The sequence below is a fragment of the Lycium ferocissimum genome, unplaced genomic scaffold, assembly GCF_029784015.1.
Source record: "Lycium ferocissimum isolate CSIRO_LF1 unplaced genomic scaffold, AGI_CSIRO_Lferr_CH_V1 ctg4666, whole genome shotgun sequence".
Classification (NCBI taxonomy): Eukaryota; Viridiplantae; Streptophyta; class Magnoliopsida; order Solanales; family Solanaceae; genus Lycium; species Lycium ferocissimum.
In genome coordinates, this window is record NW_026725734.1 from 10,001 (window position 1) to 28,635 (window position 18,635).

Below are 18,635 nucleotides of genomic sequence, written 5' to 3' on the forward strand. Positions count from 1 at the left end.
GGATTTTTTCCCATGAAATTCCGCAGCAAAATTCCTCTTTTTCACAAAACTTTACAGAAAATTTCATGTGATTTTTTTGTGCTTCTTGCGAAAATATTCGCAGCTAATTTACTTGCGAATTAGACATCCCCAAGTAAATTACCTGGGGATTTTAAAATTCGGAGTTAATAATTACCCATGAGCTTAATTCCAAGGGATCTTATTTGGCAAGAAAATTCGCAGGAAACTTATTTTCCTGCGAATTTTGCTTCAAAATCCCCGACAAATTCTCCATGTAATTCAAGTTTTTCTAGTAGTGGTTTGAGATTTTCATGACTTTTCATAATGATTGTCTTGAATCCGGCACTTGAAGAATAGTCACATTTATAAGCCTTTGGCATTCTTTTTTTCATATTTTTGTTGATTTTGTGTTTCGTTGATTATTTTCTTAATTGTAACATGAAAAATTCAAGCATTTTTGGTTCCTATTCTTATAACAATTCGTTGCTCTCATGGTGATTTTCGTGATGATTTGCGGTTGCTTTCCCCCATTTTATTAGTATCTTTTGAGTATATTATTTCAACATTTTCCCTTTGTTTTTGAATGTCTCTTCAGGGTTTGGAATATTGAGATCAATCTATCACTCTTGCTACTTATTCCATTCAAAACTGTGAGGAAGATACCAATGGAATTGAAGGCAATAATTCAAGAAACAATATAGAAGTTTATGACTGATTAGCTAGAGTATTATTTAGATAAATGGTGATTGAATAATTTTTGTTAGTGTTTTTTTCATCTACTTGAAAATTTTATGTAGGCTTTATAAGTTAAGATACTACTCAATTAATTGATATCTTTCACACGGCACGAAGCGCAATTGAATTTAATAGTTTGTTTATAATCTTAAAATTCTTCAATTCAAAAATAGAATTGAAAAAGGACAACTCGTACGAGTTGCGCATTAGTTGAGATTATTTAACAATGGAAAACTATGTGGGTAGAAATTTCAAAACTGAAGTGCATTCGAAATATTTTTCGTCCTCTCCTGTTTGAAAGATTTGGAAGGAAATGGAAAAATTATTGTTAGGCTATGGAGAGGAGAGAATGTTAAAAGATTGAATTATTAACCAACGTTACAAATTTTCGGTTAATTAAATAAATCTTATCAGATGGCATATGCGAAAGGAGTCATTTTCTTCTATTCAAATTGTAAGAGGGTAAGAGATCCTATTTTCACGTTATTACACGTGTTTCTTGGATTGAACTTATCATATTTCTTACGGAAAAGGTCCAGATGTGCCTTTCTACTATATGAAACTTCATGGATATGCCCATCGTTAAAAGGTGGTCTCACATATGCCCTTAATGTTATTTTTGGATTACTCATTCCCTTGATAAAACGGAAACACGACAAAAATATTGGAGGGCAGATTTGTGCAGATTCGCATAGTATAGGGGCATATTTGATCCACTGAAATTCCTAAATATTATGGTAAAAAACAAAAATATGGCACAAAAATATCATTGCATTCCAAAACATAAAAAACATTTGCAATTACAATCCATGCACCATTACATTACATCTAAATTATACAACGAAAAGATAAAATGCAACTACAATCATCTTTTAATGATTGTATTCACAAACAAGAGCACCATTTTCCCTTTCCAAAAGATTTGTTTTACTAATGATGATATCATTTTTATTTTTCAATTTGTTAATGACCTAGATATTTTTCGTCTTTTCCCAGTCTCAATATCTACAAGTTAATGCATGCAACAACTGCCGTACAAAACATTTAACATAAAAAAAAATCATTATAGATTTGCCACAAAAAAAAAAAAAATCACAAGGAAAAAGAGATAACTTACATTAGACTTATGACACCTGAAAAAACGTCTCCCGCAGTGTTGAAACTTTGATAACAATACTAGAGAGAATATTACATTTTAAGCATTTATACGGTTTTACATAAAATTCAATGTGGTCTGGCCCTTTTGCGAATTCTACGCATAACAGAAATTTAGTAGATCTGTAATGACTTGTGGTTTTTTTTTGTGAACCGTAATGATTTACATTAGACTTGTGATTTTTTTTTTTTTTTTTTGACAGACCAGTAATGAATTTTTTTATGTTTATGTTTTGTGCGCGGCGTTATTGCATGCATTATCGTGTAGATATTAGGACTGTGAAGACGAAAAATATCCAAAAAAAACTATCCAGATCATCAAAAAATTGAAAAATAAAAATGATATGATCATTAGTTAAACAAATCTTTTGAAAGGGAAAATGGGTTTGTGAAAACAATCTTTAAAGGATAGTTGTAATTGCATTTGATTTTTTAGTTGTATAATTTAGATGTAATATAATGGTGGATGCATGGATTGTAATTGTAAATGTTTTTTATGTTTTGGAATGCAATGATATTTTGTGCCATATTTTTATTTTTTGCCATAATATTTAGGAATTTTAATGGATCAAATATGCCTCTATACTATGCGAAACTGCACAAATTTACCCTTCAATTTTTTTATCGTGTTTCCGTTAAATTAAGGGCATGAGTAATCCAAAAAATAATGTTAAAAGCATATGTGAGACCACCTTATAATGACGAATATATCCGTGTAATTTCATATGATAGAAGAGTACATCTAGACCTTTTCCGTATTTCTTATTCTGACCATCCACTACTCTATGGTTTCTTGACCTAGCAAGTTAAAAAGTAATCCAAAAGGCACATGATTATTTACAAGACTCAACGCAATGACGGTAAGTACGTGCCATTTCAGATTAGTTGGATGGTGTCTGAATCATTACAATCTAATTTGTCTGTTTCATTTTACTATTGAATAGTTTGACTTTTAAAAATAAGATGTTGTATTTATTGTTTTTTTAATGCGCGTAAAAACAATTCAAACGACAGTTAAAATAAAAGGGAGAAAGTAATAAGTTAGCATCATCCACGTGGAATAATTTGCTCCACAGATGCTTTTTTCATAGATCTATATGAAAATCATAAAACAATAAGTTCTGGAACAATAGTTTAGTGTAACACGTAATGTAAGAACGATAACTGACACAAACTCAACAAAAGAATAAAATAACATTGAGTAATGGATGGGACAACTTATCAAGCTTTCAACATTAATTAAATCCACTATATTATGGCTGCTCATAAGAAAAACAAGTCGTTTTCATGCATGTAATTTGAGGCAAAAACTCTCCTATAAATACCCCCTTAAAACCAAACAATCTAACAAATAATCACAACTTGGTTTGCTTAATTTCAATTTTCCATAGCAATTAGAAAATTTAGCCAAAGACTATGGAGAAGTTAGCTTACGCTGTTGCTCTCCTGCTTCTGGCATCACGTTAGCCCTATTTCTCTCTCTCATTAATTCCCACATTTAGTCTTTTACTTTGTTCACATTTATTTCTATCTATTACTAAAAAACATTAACTTATGTAAATTATTCTATGACCAGTGTTTCAACCTCTCACTGCTCGAGATTTGGAAATCAATGTCTTGCAACTTGATGTTTCTCAGTCTGATTGCCCAGGTTTTATTTATAGTCTTTTATCTCCCTACCACTTCTTCCTAGTTATATATGTTACTTTCTTATATCTAATTATAATTAATTATGCATACTGTTTCTAATTATTTTCATCATATTCTCTCCCTTCTCTAACGAAACTATATGTAAATTATAGGAGTGACAAAGGACACATGGCCAGAACTTCTTGGTGTACCAGCCAGGCTTGCGAGACAAACAATTCAGAATGAAAATTCAAATATAACTAATGTTCCCAGTATATTGAATGGTTCTCCAGTGACAACAGATTTTAGATGTGATCGAGTTCGTCTTTTTGTTAATGTCTTGGACTTTGTCGTACAAACTCCTCGAGTTGGTTAAAGAAAATAAAAAATTACTCCCATAGTCCATGGAGTGTTTTAAGTATGATTAGTCCCAAGAAAATAAATTGAAGCTGTATGGTTATTGTCTCCATGTATGCCTATGCCAGTGCAGTGATATTTGGACTAATAAATAAGTGTGGCTTTCGATATATCATCCTGACCATTCCGTTTATGATTGTTAATCACCGCCCTTTTTCATTTTATTTTAATCGCTCTATTTTTATCTTCTTTTTATTTTTTTTTGGAGTAAAAGCACAGGTTTAAGTTCTGTTTCTCTTTTGATTCTCTGGAGGACATATACACGCAGGATATCTCATACTAGCTACCAGTTTGAAGATTTCAAAACAACTCCCAAAATGGATTCAGAAGAAAGACAAAGTAGTAAGAAGAATTAAAAAAAAAAAAAATCAATTATCAACATATCCCATAAAGACGTGTCACGATCTGAGCTAAGATTGAGCTCAATTCAGTGGCAGATGCAGCATATGTGTAGTTATCGGGGTCATCTGAATTAGTATTTTAATACGAAACATAATTTAGGTATAAAAATTAAAATTACGATAAATAATAGGTTCGAATTTATCATTTTAAAAATAAAATGAATTCTATAAGAAAATTTTATAGATTGAATCCAAAAGTTTAATCGCCTTTGCTCTTAAGAAGAAATGCGGAAAATGGAAGGGAAGAAGAGAGAAAATGAGAAATTAAAAGAGGAAGAAGGAAAAGTTCTTTGACATTTTTCATTAAAATAGAGTTAGTACATCAGCTGGCTAATGTAACAACCAAATGCTCATAAAGCAAACACGTGTCCATACTAGAAGGAACTACAAAAGATATCTAGGTGTAAAACAAGAAATTAACAGTAAGGACTAAACTGGCCATAATAAGATTTATAGGACCTCTACTAACTTCAACTTAAATTATTACGGTCCATAACTCTCAAAGGAACCTTATCCTCAAGGTTATTCAAAATTTGAAAATTGTCAAAAACCTCCAAGATTGTCCATAATGGGGTGATATGTCGAAGTGAATTTCAACTTTGTGCACGTCAATTCTTCAAACAGTTCAGAAATATCTTCTCTCTGTGACTAACAATAGTAGTTGACAACTCATGTAACTTAAAAATATGATCTCTAAATAACCGAGAAAGATTCACAACAGTATAAGGGTACGAATTAAGCTATCATTTATTAACTCAATTCAATTGACCTGCTCAAATTCATCCAACCTGCTCATTTAACCCTTTTAGATGCGAATAAAAATATTATTATACCCTCATACAGAGAATAACAATCACCACTATTATTTTGAAGTTTTGGTGGCTCTGTTATTGAGATATTTTTTGTGTATATACTGTGTATGATTTAGTAATTTAGGCCCTCAATCCTCATACAAAACAATAATGATCAAGGATGGAGTGGAAGAGGTTACGTGTTAGGCAGGAAGTTTGAAAAAGGAGTCAAAATAAACGGTTAGAAAATCTTGTGCACGCAAGGTGAAACTTTTACAAGTATCATTTATTCCTTATTAGGATAATTATTTAGTAAATGATTTTTTTAAATATTTTTTGTAATTTATAAATCTTTTTTTTTTTTTTTAATGTAACCACTAAGTAACACCACTAAGTAACCTTAGTGGAGGATATTTTTATTAAAATTGCCAAAAAGAAAAGAAAACAAACTTCAAGTATAAACAAATAACAGAAGCTAAAAAGACATAAAGTAATCTCAATCCTATTCTGCCTAGATTAGGAAACTGCACATGTCCACCACTTTTTCGCACTTCTGTGCTCTCATCAGGTGCCGTGATTCCTTAGCTATGAAGCTGAATCTCGGAATAAACCAGATTTCTTCCTTTCAGGAAAAAGTTTTCCTGAGCCGTTTGAACTAAATTTAGCTTCCATGATTGAGAATCTAAGACAAAGAGTAGCTCTAATGTACCTTTTAGATTATGATCAAAAGATTTGCTTTGACAGATATCGTTAGATTGTGATCTAAAATTTTGTATTATAAATATTAAATGGCAGCCTAATGCTTTACCTGTAAAGTTGAGAAATATATAAGCAAACATTAAAATTGAATCTAGCGTTATTCAGAAAAGTAACTTCTTAAAATATATATGCGCAACTTTTAAAATAAGAATAAAATCTAATGGGGCCTGAAAAGAGATATTTGCAAACATCAGTCCATGAAATGTGGTGATAAGTGCATTTTCAAGTGGGTCATTTGCACGATTGTCCTTCAAATGGTCTTTAATTTTTGTCCTTCACTTAATATCTTGAGGTTCTGGGTTTGAATTTCGGCTTAGTTAAAAAGAAAAAATAGCAAGGCAGACGTTTGTAACAAAATTAGGTCTAGTTGTCTTAAGGCGGCAAATTAAAATTAGGCCTATTTGTCTTAAGGCGAACTTTTACCCAAAATTAAGCCTCAAGGCAGAACCTTTGCTTTAAGGCCTAATTTTTCGGGTAAAGTATAGTTTAGGCCTATTGGCATTTTTTCAACTTTTTTCTTTACAAATTTACTAAAATTGCGATTTTTTTTTTTAATATTTAATTAAGTGAAAATTCAAATCTGAAATTCATGAATCTTAAGCAAAGGACAAAAATTAAAGATTTCAAATTTGAGGGGAAAAAATTAAAGACTAGTGCCTCTGAAGGACATTCCGCACAAAAAAAAATGTTTTCGGGTCTTACAAGGGTCCCAGTGATGATGACGGTAAGGTGATGGCCTGATGGGCTGTGACGCACTGGGCCCTGTTGTAAATTATAGGCCCACTTACAAGTCCATCGCTGCCCAATCACTCTGATAAAAGCTCCTCATCCATCCATTTTGTGCTAGTCTTTAATTTTTATCTGGTTATCGGGCGAATAATTACTCTTAACTGTTCGGCTTATCGATTATCGGCTTTTAAATGTACTAATCGGTTAGCCAACCGATAAGATATCAGTTGGTTCGGTATCGTATTAGCAATTGTCGGACATTTATCGGGTGGTATATCAGCTAAATTTAAGAGAAAATGAAAACTAAAATCACAACATGGAGTTTAGCTTTCAGGGACAAAATTAAAGTCGCAGCTTCCAAATCTTTCTATATATGCCATTGGTATGCAGATACGGAGTATTGTCTTTAGGTAACTATCAGAGAATTATATGAGTATGTTGCGGCGATTTGAGCATGTTTAAAAACCAAGGACGTAGTAATTTTCTGCGGTAAAACAATTCTGGAAAGAAGAGGGCAATAGAACAATCATGTGTTGCTGTTAGTTTTTTAACAGATGATGGTGTTTTTTGTTTGTTAGACTAAAAGTGATCAACTTTTACAAACTTAAAAGGACAAATAACGCTTAAGGTTATATATGAAGGACAATGTTAGACCTACCTTAAAAATAAGGGATAATTTTTGCCAAAAACTCATAGATACTTTATATACTTAGGGTAAAAATATAAATATGATAATTCTTAACGGATTAACAATTTACTCGATAAGAAAATAATGTAATTTGGCCTCGCACCGATAAACCATTAACTATAAAAGTTTAATCCATTCACCAACCGCTAATCTGATAATACAATATCAATAGACCAATTTTACAGTTAGGTTATCGGTTATGGTTCAGTTTTGAATAGCCCTACTCAAGGCAAATAATTTTTTTGTAGGACATAAGTTTTATTTTCGCATTATAATATTGCACAAGTTATACCCCCACCTAAAAAAACTTATCCACTAGACATAAATTCGATTGCTAAGGACAAAAAATTAAAGACCTGCCTATTTGAAGGACAAAAATTAAAGACCAACCCATTTGAAGGGAAAAAGTGCAATTTTTTCTAGAAAAATTTTCACAAACAGCTACCTTTTAGCTCCTTTTAACAACCTATAACTACATGTTCTACATTTACAATTCGTAGCTGGAGGACCCTATATTTAGCTAGTAGACGCGTCGACTTAAATATAGGATAAATATAACGAAAATACACACGGTCGAAAGTGCTATATTTATGGAAACAAAATCTATTCCAATTTAAATTAAAATCGATTTTTAATGTTCCCCGATTCACGCAAATATCCTCCCATTCCATATCGATCTCATATCCCATTCAAACGATTAACAAGATGTTATGTTATATTGGTGGTTTAATAAGATTTGAAAAGTCTACTCTATATAAAAGTCGATTTGACCTTTTGTTTTGGATTTACGTTTTAATAGTTGTATTTCGTATATATTTTGGCTATGTTTTAGTTGCATTTTACCGATTCTTAGATACTACTTATTCCGGTTTATTGTTAACTATATTTCATATGTATATTTTACATATATTGGAGTGTATTTAGATGAAATTTTAACTTTTCGCAACACTGCCGTACATTAAGAGTGGACTTATGGAATATATCTAAGTTATATTTGCTATATATTTCGACTGTATTTAAATGGTTGTTAAAATATTGAGAGACTGATTTGGAAATTTCCTTGTAAAATTGATGATCCATATAAAAGAGTGTATATAGGATTTTATACAATTATCCTAGGGACTAAATGCTAAATATTCTGTACTATGTAACTAACTCATTATGGATTATGTACAGCTCATAGAGAATCAAAAAGTGTCACTTACTCTATGTGACTATGTACACAATAACTATCCTATGCTTCTTTAATATTATTGGGCTGCTGTGTGTCCAAGAGTTGGGCCTTCTTCCTTTGTTGTTTTGCCCATTCGTTCAGCCCAGTAAGATGAGGAATATGTTGGCCCAAAGTAATAGATCCAACAGATGTCAAGCTTGTAAAAATCAGACCAAACATTCACTATGTTTTACTTCATCAACTCACCTTCTTCTTTAACTCATCTTCTCGATTTCTTCTTGAACCATCATCGGAATGCTCACCGGAAATATCATTTCCAACATCCCCCCTCAAGTTGGAGGGGAGAGGAGAAACCCCCAACTTGGATAGCATTTCACGGTGAGAAACCCCAGATAGGGGCTTGGTGAAAATGTCGGCGATCTGAAATTTTGAGGGAACATACGAGAGTGAGATCAAACCTGATAAGAACTGTTGGCGGACAAAATGGCAGTCGATTTCGACATGCTTAGTCCGTTCATGAAAAACGGGGTTCCGAGCAATGTGAATAGCCGCCTGGCTATCGGAGTGTATGGGTACCGGCAAAGATGGTGTGAGAGAAAAATCTTCAAGAAGACGAAGCAACCAATAAGATTTCGGTAAGTGACCGTCGCATCGATCGATATATACTTCGGCGAGAGAGAGAGATTGATGCCTGTTTCTTGGATTTCCACGAAATGGGTGCTCCTCCAAGAGTAATGTAGAAACCAGACACGGATTTGCGAGAAAGAGGGCAAGAACCCCAATCTGCATCGCAATAGGCACTCAATGTGAACGAGGGTGCTGATGAGAGATAAATCCCTTGTGTGGGGTTCAGAGAAAGGTATTTGAGCACTCGGAGTGCAGCAGAAAAGTGTTCAGTGGTAGGGTTTTGCATGTATTGACTGAGTTTGAGCACAGCAAAGGATAAATCAGGTCTGGTATTGGTTAGATAGTTCAATTTACCTACCAAATATCTAAGATTGTAGGATCATTGAGCAAGATTTGATTTTTAGTGTCAAATTTGTGTGCGGGGGTCAATTGGAGAAGAAACTTTGGGAAGATGAGAGCAATCGAACTCAAGTAAGAGATCCGAGGTAAATTTTTGTTTGATTAATGATAAATCCATGTGGCTCTCGAAAACCTCCATGCCCAAGAAATAATGAATATCCCCTAAGTTTTTGACTTTAAATTCGTGTTCAAAAATAGGCGAATCGAGTAATTTCCTCTTGGTGATTGCACAAAGTATATCATCGACATAGGCTAATTATAGCGATACGATCACCTGTCTTCTTAAAAAATAGAGAGTAGTCGTTGAAAGAAGCTGAATACCCTTTAAAACTTAAAGCTCCTGCAAGTCTGGCATACCACTGCCTGGAGGCTTGCTTGAGTCCATAGAGTGATTTCTTGAGTAGGCAAGCATGATTAGGACTAGGAGGAGTAATACCTGCAGGGAATTTCATGAAAACTTCCTCCTGTAGGTCTCCATGCAAAAACGCATTGTTGACATCCAATTGAGAAACACCCCATCCTTTCTTTACTGCTACAGCCAACAAACACCTCACTGTGGTCATCTTTACCACTGGGGAGAATGTTTCATTGTAGTCAATCCCCTCCCTTTGAATATCCCCCCTCACAACTAGTCGAGCTTTGAGTCTTTCAATTGAACCATCAGAATGATGCTTTATCTTGTACACCCATTTGCAAGGTAAAGCTTTCTTTCCCTTAGGAAGTTCCACCACCTCCCAAGTGTGGTTAGATTCTAGGGCAGAAATTTCAGCTTTCATAGCTTCCTGCCATCCTGGGTGCATAGATGCTTCTGAGAAACTCTTTGGTTCAGTCAAAGAGGAAATGGCATGTAGGACATTTTGGTTGGTAGTAGACAGGGCATGGAAAGAGTAGATAGGAGTGTCAGAGGGTTGTGAGAGAAAAGGATGAGTGATGTGCATGAGATAGATCTTGTTGCAAATGTAATCCTTTAAATGGCGGGTTGGTGAGAAAGTCTATCACTCCTTACGGTGGGGAACGAAATAAGCATTATGTGGGAAAGTAGGAGAAGTAGGTGATGGTGGTGGTAGACTGGGTGAGTCTGGTTCAGTGGGTGGTGTTGGAGGGTGGTGTGAAGAGAAAGAATTATCACTGGTTGTGTCTGATGGGGTAGGATTAGACTGTGGGAGATGCAGAAATGAATGAGGGTCTGGATCAATGGATATGTCAGGTTCTGGGAAGTGAGTGTGATAGGTGGATGCTGCAGCTTCATTTGTCATGAAAGGGAATATTTCTTCATGGAAATGCACATCTCTGGAAACTAGAATATGTTTTGTCTCTAGATCCAGAACTTTGTAACCTTCTTTAGTGGGATAACCAAGAAAACACATTTTCTTGCCACTTTCATCAAACTTCCCCCTTCCTTGGATTCTTAGATGCATAACAGAGGCATCCAAATGATTTCAGGAAAGTATAAGATGGTTTTCTCCCAAATAGGACCTGATAAGGGCTCTTCCCTTTGAGAACTTTAGAAGGCATTCTATTGATCAAATGTGTAGCAAGTAAATACATTCACCCCAATAGGATATGGGTACTTTAGATTGAAAGAATAATCCTCTAGCAAGTTCAAGAGATGTCTATGTTTTCTCTCCACCACCCCATGTTGTGGGGTGGCGGTCAAATTTTTGATGAAAAATTCCCTTTTCTTTTAAGAAAATTGCCTCAAGTGAACCTCTTCCTAACTCAAAAGCATTATCGGATCTGATGCTCTTAACATGAACCTCAAACTGTCTTTCTACCATGGACAAAAATGTTTTCAGAACAGGAAAAGCATTACTTTTATTTGTTAATAAAAATGTCCAGGTTCCTCTACTGTAGTCATCAACTATAGTAAGAAAGTACTTATATCCATCATGAGTGGGGTGCTTATATGGCCCCCATGTGTCTATGTGAATCAGCTCAAAAATCCTAGTAGACTTTATATGGCTGATAGGAAAAGGTGACCTGGTTTGCTTAGCCTTTGGGCATATGTCACACACATATTCAAAGTTAACAGGAAAATGAATGAAATGGAACTTTTTCATTACTGAGAAAGGCAAATGCCCAAGCCTAACATGCCAAAGCTTTACATCTGAGACAAAGATTAACAACCGGATTTAAAGAAAGGCTACATAAACTATTGGAATCACTTCCTTTTTGAATTGAAAAAACAGTTTCATTGCTTAAACTCTTAATACTTGACACTCTAGGATGTAAGAAATATAGTCCCTCCTTCACTTCACCAAAAGCTCTGACTCTCCTCAAGGAATAATCTGCAATATACACTCGGTGGGTGTAAAAAATGCGAGCAAGTAAGTTGAATACATAACCTATTGACGAGTAGATTGTACTTAAAATACGGGACATAGAGAGCACATTCTTAAGAGTAAGATTGTGCGGGATGGGTACAAATGTGTGATATTATCCTAAAGGAATTGCAGGCGATTGATCTTAAATTAATAGGAAGTGCAATTAATGATGAAAAAGAAGATGAATCAAAACACATATGTTACGATGCCCACCGAATCTATAATCCAAGTTTTAGAGTTATGAATAGATAAACAAGAGCCTGAATATTTTAAAATTGTACCAGCACAAGCATTGGCATTGATCTCTGGATTAGATGTGCTTGTTTTCCCCAGCTGCATCTGCTTATAGACCATTTTTGCTATTTCTGTGCACTGCTCTTTACTGAACTGCATTTGACCATGTGCAGTAGATTCATTTTGCATTGCAAAATTCTCGCCGTATATCAATTATTCTGCATTTGCTCTTGCTTGTGTTCCATCTCCTTTCTGATTGGTGAATTGAAAATCCTCAGGAAAACCATGTAACCTGTAGCAGTCATCTTCAGTGTGTCCCACTTTGTGACAATATGTGCAAGTCACATTTGGGTTGTATTTGCTCTTCTTCCTAAACTTCTTAGGTGAATAGGTTGGTTTCTGAAAAGAATTTCCAAACCTTTGTGATGGTGGTGCATTTCTGTACCTTCCTTGGTTTTGCATTTGGTTTCCAACTTTCTGAATGTTCCTTCCCTGATTCTTTGCCGCTGAATGAACTTGAATCGATGGAATAAATGCATTGACATATATCTCTCTTTGGTTTTCATCTTGTAATAACAAAGAGTATGCATGATCCATGCTAGGTAAGGGTTTAGCATCGGTATGTTTCCTCACAGCATACGAATACACATCATTCAATCCCGTTAAGAATTGAATCATCCTTTGATCCTCTGAGATTTAGCTAGTTTCTTCTTCCCCTCCTAAATGCGATCACGGTACACACTATGTATGCGAGTTCAATGAGTCTAGCTCATCCCATAATTTTTCGGTTTGGTAAAATACCCCGAGACATCTGTGTTTTTTTTAGCTCCTTTTGTAGATGATAGAGCTTTGCTCAAATTCGACTTTCCAAACCTTTGCTCTAAGTTGATCCATAGATCCTTTCTTTAATTTGGAATATATAACACTATCCACGATGTCTTTTGAGACGGGTTTAGTAACCATCTTGTAACCATATCATTACGGCAGCTCCGTTAAGGGATAATGCGAAGAATTCGATGCAGTGCGATGTAAGATCCATTAATGAATCCAAGTTTCCTCTTAGCCGAGATAAAGCTATGAGGATAACCTTTTTTAAATCCCTTTCCATCAAAAATGGAGTGAACGAGGTCATTCCGAAATGCGAAGGTTGCGAGGTAATAGGGTGACTTGCATCAATGACATTCGTCACATTGGTCTCTTTTCCAACGGTGGAAGTTGTTCCCGAACGAAACAAGCATTTTCGTCCATATTGATTCAAATTTCGAGTTATAGGTTGCTTATTTGAAGAAGAAGAAGAAGATTGACAGTGATGATGAAGGATGCCAGGATCGAGCTCCTTAATGCTCTGATACCAAGTTAAAATATTGAGAGACTGATTTGGAAATTTCCTTGTAAAATTGATGATCCAAAGCGCAGTGTATATAGGATTTTATACAATTATCCTAGGGACTAAATGCTAAATATTCTGTACTATGTAACTAACTCATTATGGATTATGTACAGCTCATAGAGAATCAAAAAGTGTCACTTACTCTATGTGACTATGTACACAATAACTATCCTATGCTTCTTTAATATTATTGAAGAATATTTTATGTGTCGAAGTTGGGCCTAACTTCCTTTGTTGTTTTGCCCGATTCGTTCGATAATGTAAGATGAGGAATATGTTGGCCCAAAGTAATAGATCCAATAGGATTCAAGCTTGTAAAATCGGACCAAACATTCACTATGTTTTACTTCATCAACTCACCTTCTTCTTTAACTCATCTTCTCGATTTCTTCTTGAACCATCATCGGAATGCTCACCGGAAATATCATTTCCAACATAAATATACTACAAAAAATTAAAGTTATGGTGAAGGACAATAAACACGAATTAACTGAAGAAACATGTGAAAAAAATAACAATACAAACTATACTTAAAATGCACATAAAATATAGATCTGGTTAAGTCACAGATCTGTAATAATTGAACTAAAAAATACAAACAAACTAAATATATTGAAAATACAACATAAATATATAGGTTAAATACACGGTGAAACGTAAAAATTAGTATAGAATCTTACCTTTTTTGGGAATTAGATTTGAATTATGAGTGAAATTAATGAGTAGTTAATTAAAGATAAACAAGAAACATGAACTATTGTAAAACTGATTTGAAATTGGAGGAAATTAAGGGATATTGGGCATAATGGCGTGTATTTAGGGGGATAGGAGAGAGGGACGTTTTTTTGACTTTAAATTTAGGGGTGTGGGAAGTTATCAGATGAGTGGTAAAAAAGTGGTAGCTATAGGAAGTAAATATGTTATATTTTAACTACTAAATATAATTATTGTAAAATTTAGTTATGTTCCATAAATAGATAATAATGTAAGTTATGCCAAGTAAATTTTACTTTTTTCTATCACCTGTCCTTGTTATTTGATAAAAGGGAAATACATAAATGAATATTTAATTTTCCAAATGACCAATAAACGAAGGAACTTCACAGATAGCCGACTTTGAGAATTTCATTAAGTTATTAGAAGTTTGTAAGTTTAATCACTTCATAAATAACTTCGATACATGTGATTAAAGTTGCAAAATTTTGCTTCCGAAATTATAATTTTTGCTTGAAGTTGTTATATTATTTGTGCAAACGAACTTCTGATATACTCGTTTGAAGGTTGCCAATTTCCGATACATACGGCTGAAATCTTTCAATAGTCAAAAAAATTCATATCTTGCTTGAATTTTATATCCCGTCAAAATCATATAAGTACTATATTGATATAGACAAAAAGTATAATTTTCTCGATTATTGCTTTATTCTTGCTCTGTTAGGGAACACTTAAAAACAAGGTGGCCCAAATCCCATCAATCATTTCACATCAATCCATTCCAAGTAAATAATGGGCCAGAGTGATTGTGTGCGAGCATATATCTATCTCAAGATTGCAAGTGCTGAGTGGAGAGACACCTCATTTTGGCGTTGCCATTTAATTTGTATTCGTTTTTAAAAAATTTCTGTATGTATATTTACTTCCGAGTCTCATATAGTTTGAAGTTCAGGTACACATGACTGAAGTTCAATTACTTTTGCTGAAATTATTTTACTTGAAATTATTTTTTTTATCTAATTAACTTTGATTTATTTTTGCTTGAAATTCCATTTTTTACTTAAATTTCAGCTATATGTTCATTAACTTTGAATAGATAATAGATATAGCTGAAGTTACGCCAAAATGATTGAAGTCCAAACATTTTTGCCTGAACTTTAGGCAAAAATGACTGAAGTCCAACCATTTTTATCTGAACGTTATGCAAAAAAGACTGATAAATTTCAGTCATATGTAACTTCAGATGGCTTTGTTAAACCAAACTTCAAACACTGCATGTCATAACGGGTATTATATACAAAAAAACAAATCATTAAATAGCAGATGCAGGTTAGATGTCGGTATTAACATGCCGCCCCATAAAATTTTAACATTTTGAAGTACTAATAAACGAATCGTCATTAATTAGTCTCCCTAGACGCATGCATCGCAGTATGAGTTATGTGTCTGTTCATGTAATTAGAAATCATAATCAGAGACAGATTCATGATTTAAGTTTTACAAATTCAATATTTAAGGTTCTTAGTATTAAATTATTATATTTTTGATAATGATTTCATAACTACTATTTATTACTTATAATGTTCGTGATCTTTTATACATATATCTACACTCTACATCGAATATTAGATTTAAATAAATTCGGTGTTAATTCTCAACCCCCAACTCTTATCTTAATCATATCTAATCAAAGAGAAATTAAGTGAAGATAAAAATATAAAAGGGGAGATCATAGGAAGTTGCTAACGTGTTTGGAAGCCGTGTTTGAGATTCAATTCATCCGAATCTGATTGGTGGCTCTATGATAATTAATCTACTTTGGTTTGAACTTTGAACTATTAAAGATAATGAAAAAAAGAACAATGAGATAAGACTCACAATTAGGCAATGTCATGAGGATAATCATATAGAATTATTTTATTCAATGTAATCCATTCGTTTCATTTTCAATGACACGAAATTTAGAAAAGGAAGATTTTTTTTTTAATTACCTACCAATATACTTATAAAGTTTGTGATCTTAAATATATTCTTACATCTCTATCGTTGTAAGAGCATTTCATTAGGAGTGAAATTTGAAGTTAGGTGAAAAAAACTTCCAAATATAAAAAAATATCATTCTTTTTTAAACAAAACTAAAAAGAAAAGATTTTTTCATAAAATACTTCATATGTTCCCTTTTACTTCTACATAAGATTAAAAGTATTTTTTCTTTTATTTGTCCATTTCAGAGAATCAAGATAGAATATATATATATATATATATATATATAATTTTTTTTTTTCTAATTCTACCCTTATTATTTTAAGTAATCATTTTCCAAACTTATGTTAGTCAAATTTAAATTTTTCAAAAGCATATTAATAAGGACAACTTAGTAAAATAAAGCAATATTTTCTTATGACTATGCAAATTGAACAAGGAATGAAGGAATAAAAGGAAGGGAGCACAGTACTATATTTTATAAACTTTTATATTAATCATAAAGTAAAGAAAAAAGAACACAATAAAGAAAGGAAGAGAGTTGATAAAGAGGTCGACCCTCGACCCACCATTATATAATGAACTTAAAAGTCATGTACAAGTCCCTCTCCTTTGATCAAAACACAAAAAAGATAAACTAAAAAAACTAACAATACCATATCTCCTTATCTTTATCAACAACTCATTATCCTTTTTAGTTAATCATTTTCCCATTAATGGCAACAAGAAAAATCAGAATTAGTCCTATGAGTCCTAATGATCTACAATTTGAGTTTGATGAAGCTGATAGTTGGAACAATAATAATAGTAATATAGTTCCTAGCCACTCTGAGTCCAAAAGATTGATACCAAGTTCACGTTTCTTGAAAAAACCAGCAAAAAAATTTGTGCCTGCAGCATCAACATCATTGCCCGTGAAAGTACCTGATTGGTCGAAAATCCTAGGTAACGAGTACGAGAATTGCTTGAAAGAGACCAACTATAATGTTCGAGACAATGATGATTTTGATGAGGATAACAGAATTCCACCTCATGAATATTTAGCAAGGACAAGAATGGCTTCATTTTCTGTGCAGGAAGGTATGGGGAGGACACTTAAAGGAAGAGATTTGAGTAGGGTGAGGAATGCTATTTGGAAACAAACTGGTTTTGAAGACTAACAATTTTGGAGTTTTTTTGGTTCTTTTATTTTTTTTAGTTTTTTTCTCTATGATCGTAGTGTTGGGTCAGCTTGCGCGTACTTCAACTAATTTCACAGAGTACTTGCCACCTTCCGTCAGCATAGATATCGGATAACTCTATTCACCAACGCTTAGACTGATGAGAAGAAATCGCATAGTATTTTTACCTCAAACTAAAATTTGAACTTCAGATCTCCTGATTCTTAGCTTTATCATTTCATCACGAGGTCACACCTTTGGATATTTTTTGGGTTCTTGTCTTCTTGATGGACTAATCTGTTATGTTTTGCAAGTGTTTTTTGGTAGACCGATCCTCTGGTTTTAATCTGTTATGTTTTGCAAGTGTTTTTTGGTAGACCGATCCTCTGGTTTTTCTGGTTTGGTTGTAGCTATGACTTCACGTTACAGAGAATCACTTAGAAAATTCGTATTATTCCCCCATTTTGTTGATATCCTCTTTCCTTGTAGAATCATCGGAATTTTGCAATTGAAACATCAATCAAGAGGATGATCAGTTTGTAGTTTCTAGTAATTTTTGTATTCTGTTTTCCTGAATATCTATAGAATTGTCACCAAATGATTTCTTGTTTACTTGATAAGTACTCCCGCGTTTCATTTTATGTGATACTATCACGATCTTGAGAGGGGTAAAAATTTACTAGCACCGGCATTTATACCAAGTCAAAATAAGAGTGTGTTTGAATATAACCCTTAACACTTAACCCTTTAACACTTAATCATGATTAATTAACATTTATGATTACCTCATTAACTCAAATAACTATAGTAAATTTATATGGTTTGGTGTAAACACCGGATATGATTACTATTACCCAGAGGAAAGTTATAGGTTTGATGTAAACACCGGGTAGATTACTTATTCACGATTTGTTCATTTTACCCCGACCCCATGAAAACGAGTGAATTAACAACTGAAACGAAATTGGAACTTTGATTTTTCGAACTCAAGAATGCATGAGGCAACATGTACTTTTAGGATTACTATGCATTCTTATGTGTACTTTCTTATTTGTAATTATTGAAGAAAACCAAACGGAAAATGTTAAAAGATAAATAAACAAATATGTTAAGCCTATCATTGTTGTTCCTTGTTTTTGCAGTTACGTTTTTTGGGTAAATGCAGAAAGAAGTCAAGGGGAGAGAACAAACACATAAAGATGTTAGTATTACATAGAATGAGATGAGGATGTGTAGACTTTTGGGTAATATTCAATTTAGTACTATAGTAGGTAAGAAAGCAACAGATTAGCTTACACAATCCTTACAAGCTAAAATCAACACGCT

The 18,635-nt window shown here is 33.4% G+C and overlaps 2 protein-coding genes across 2 annotated transcripts; both read left to right on the forward strand.

Moving 5' to 3' along the window:
* The first annotated feature begins 3,195 nt into the window (after positions 1 to 3,195).
* Positions 3,196 to 4,046, forward strand: LOC132044499 (proteinase inhibitor I-B-like). Its single transcript, XM_059434992.1, has 3 exons — positions 3,196 to 3,352; positions 3,467 to 3,541; positions 3,693 to 4,046. The coding sequence occupies exons 1-3, from the start codon at positions 3,307 to 3,309 to the stop codon at positions 3,893 to 3,895; spliced, it is 324 nt and encodes a 107-aa protein (XP_059290975.1). The 5' UTR covers positions 3,196 to 3,306; the 3' UTR covers positions 3,896 to 4,046.
* A 12,689-nt stretch (positions 4,047 to 16,735) lies between these two features.
* Positions 16,736 to 17,641, forward strand: LOC132044501 (protein S40-4-like). The gene has a single exon (XM_059434994.1). It carries the CDS (start codon positions 16,866 to 16,868, stop codon positions 17,307 to 17,309), a length of 444 nt encoding a protein of 147 aa, XP_059290977.1. The 5' UTR covers positions 16,736 to 16,865; the 3' UTR covers positions 17,310 to 17,641.
* The last annotated feature ends 994 nt before the right edge of the window (positions 17,642 to 18,635 follow it).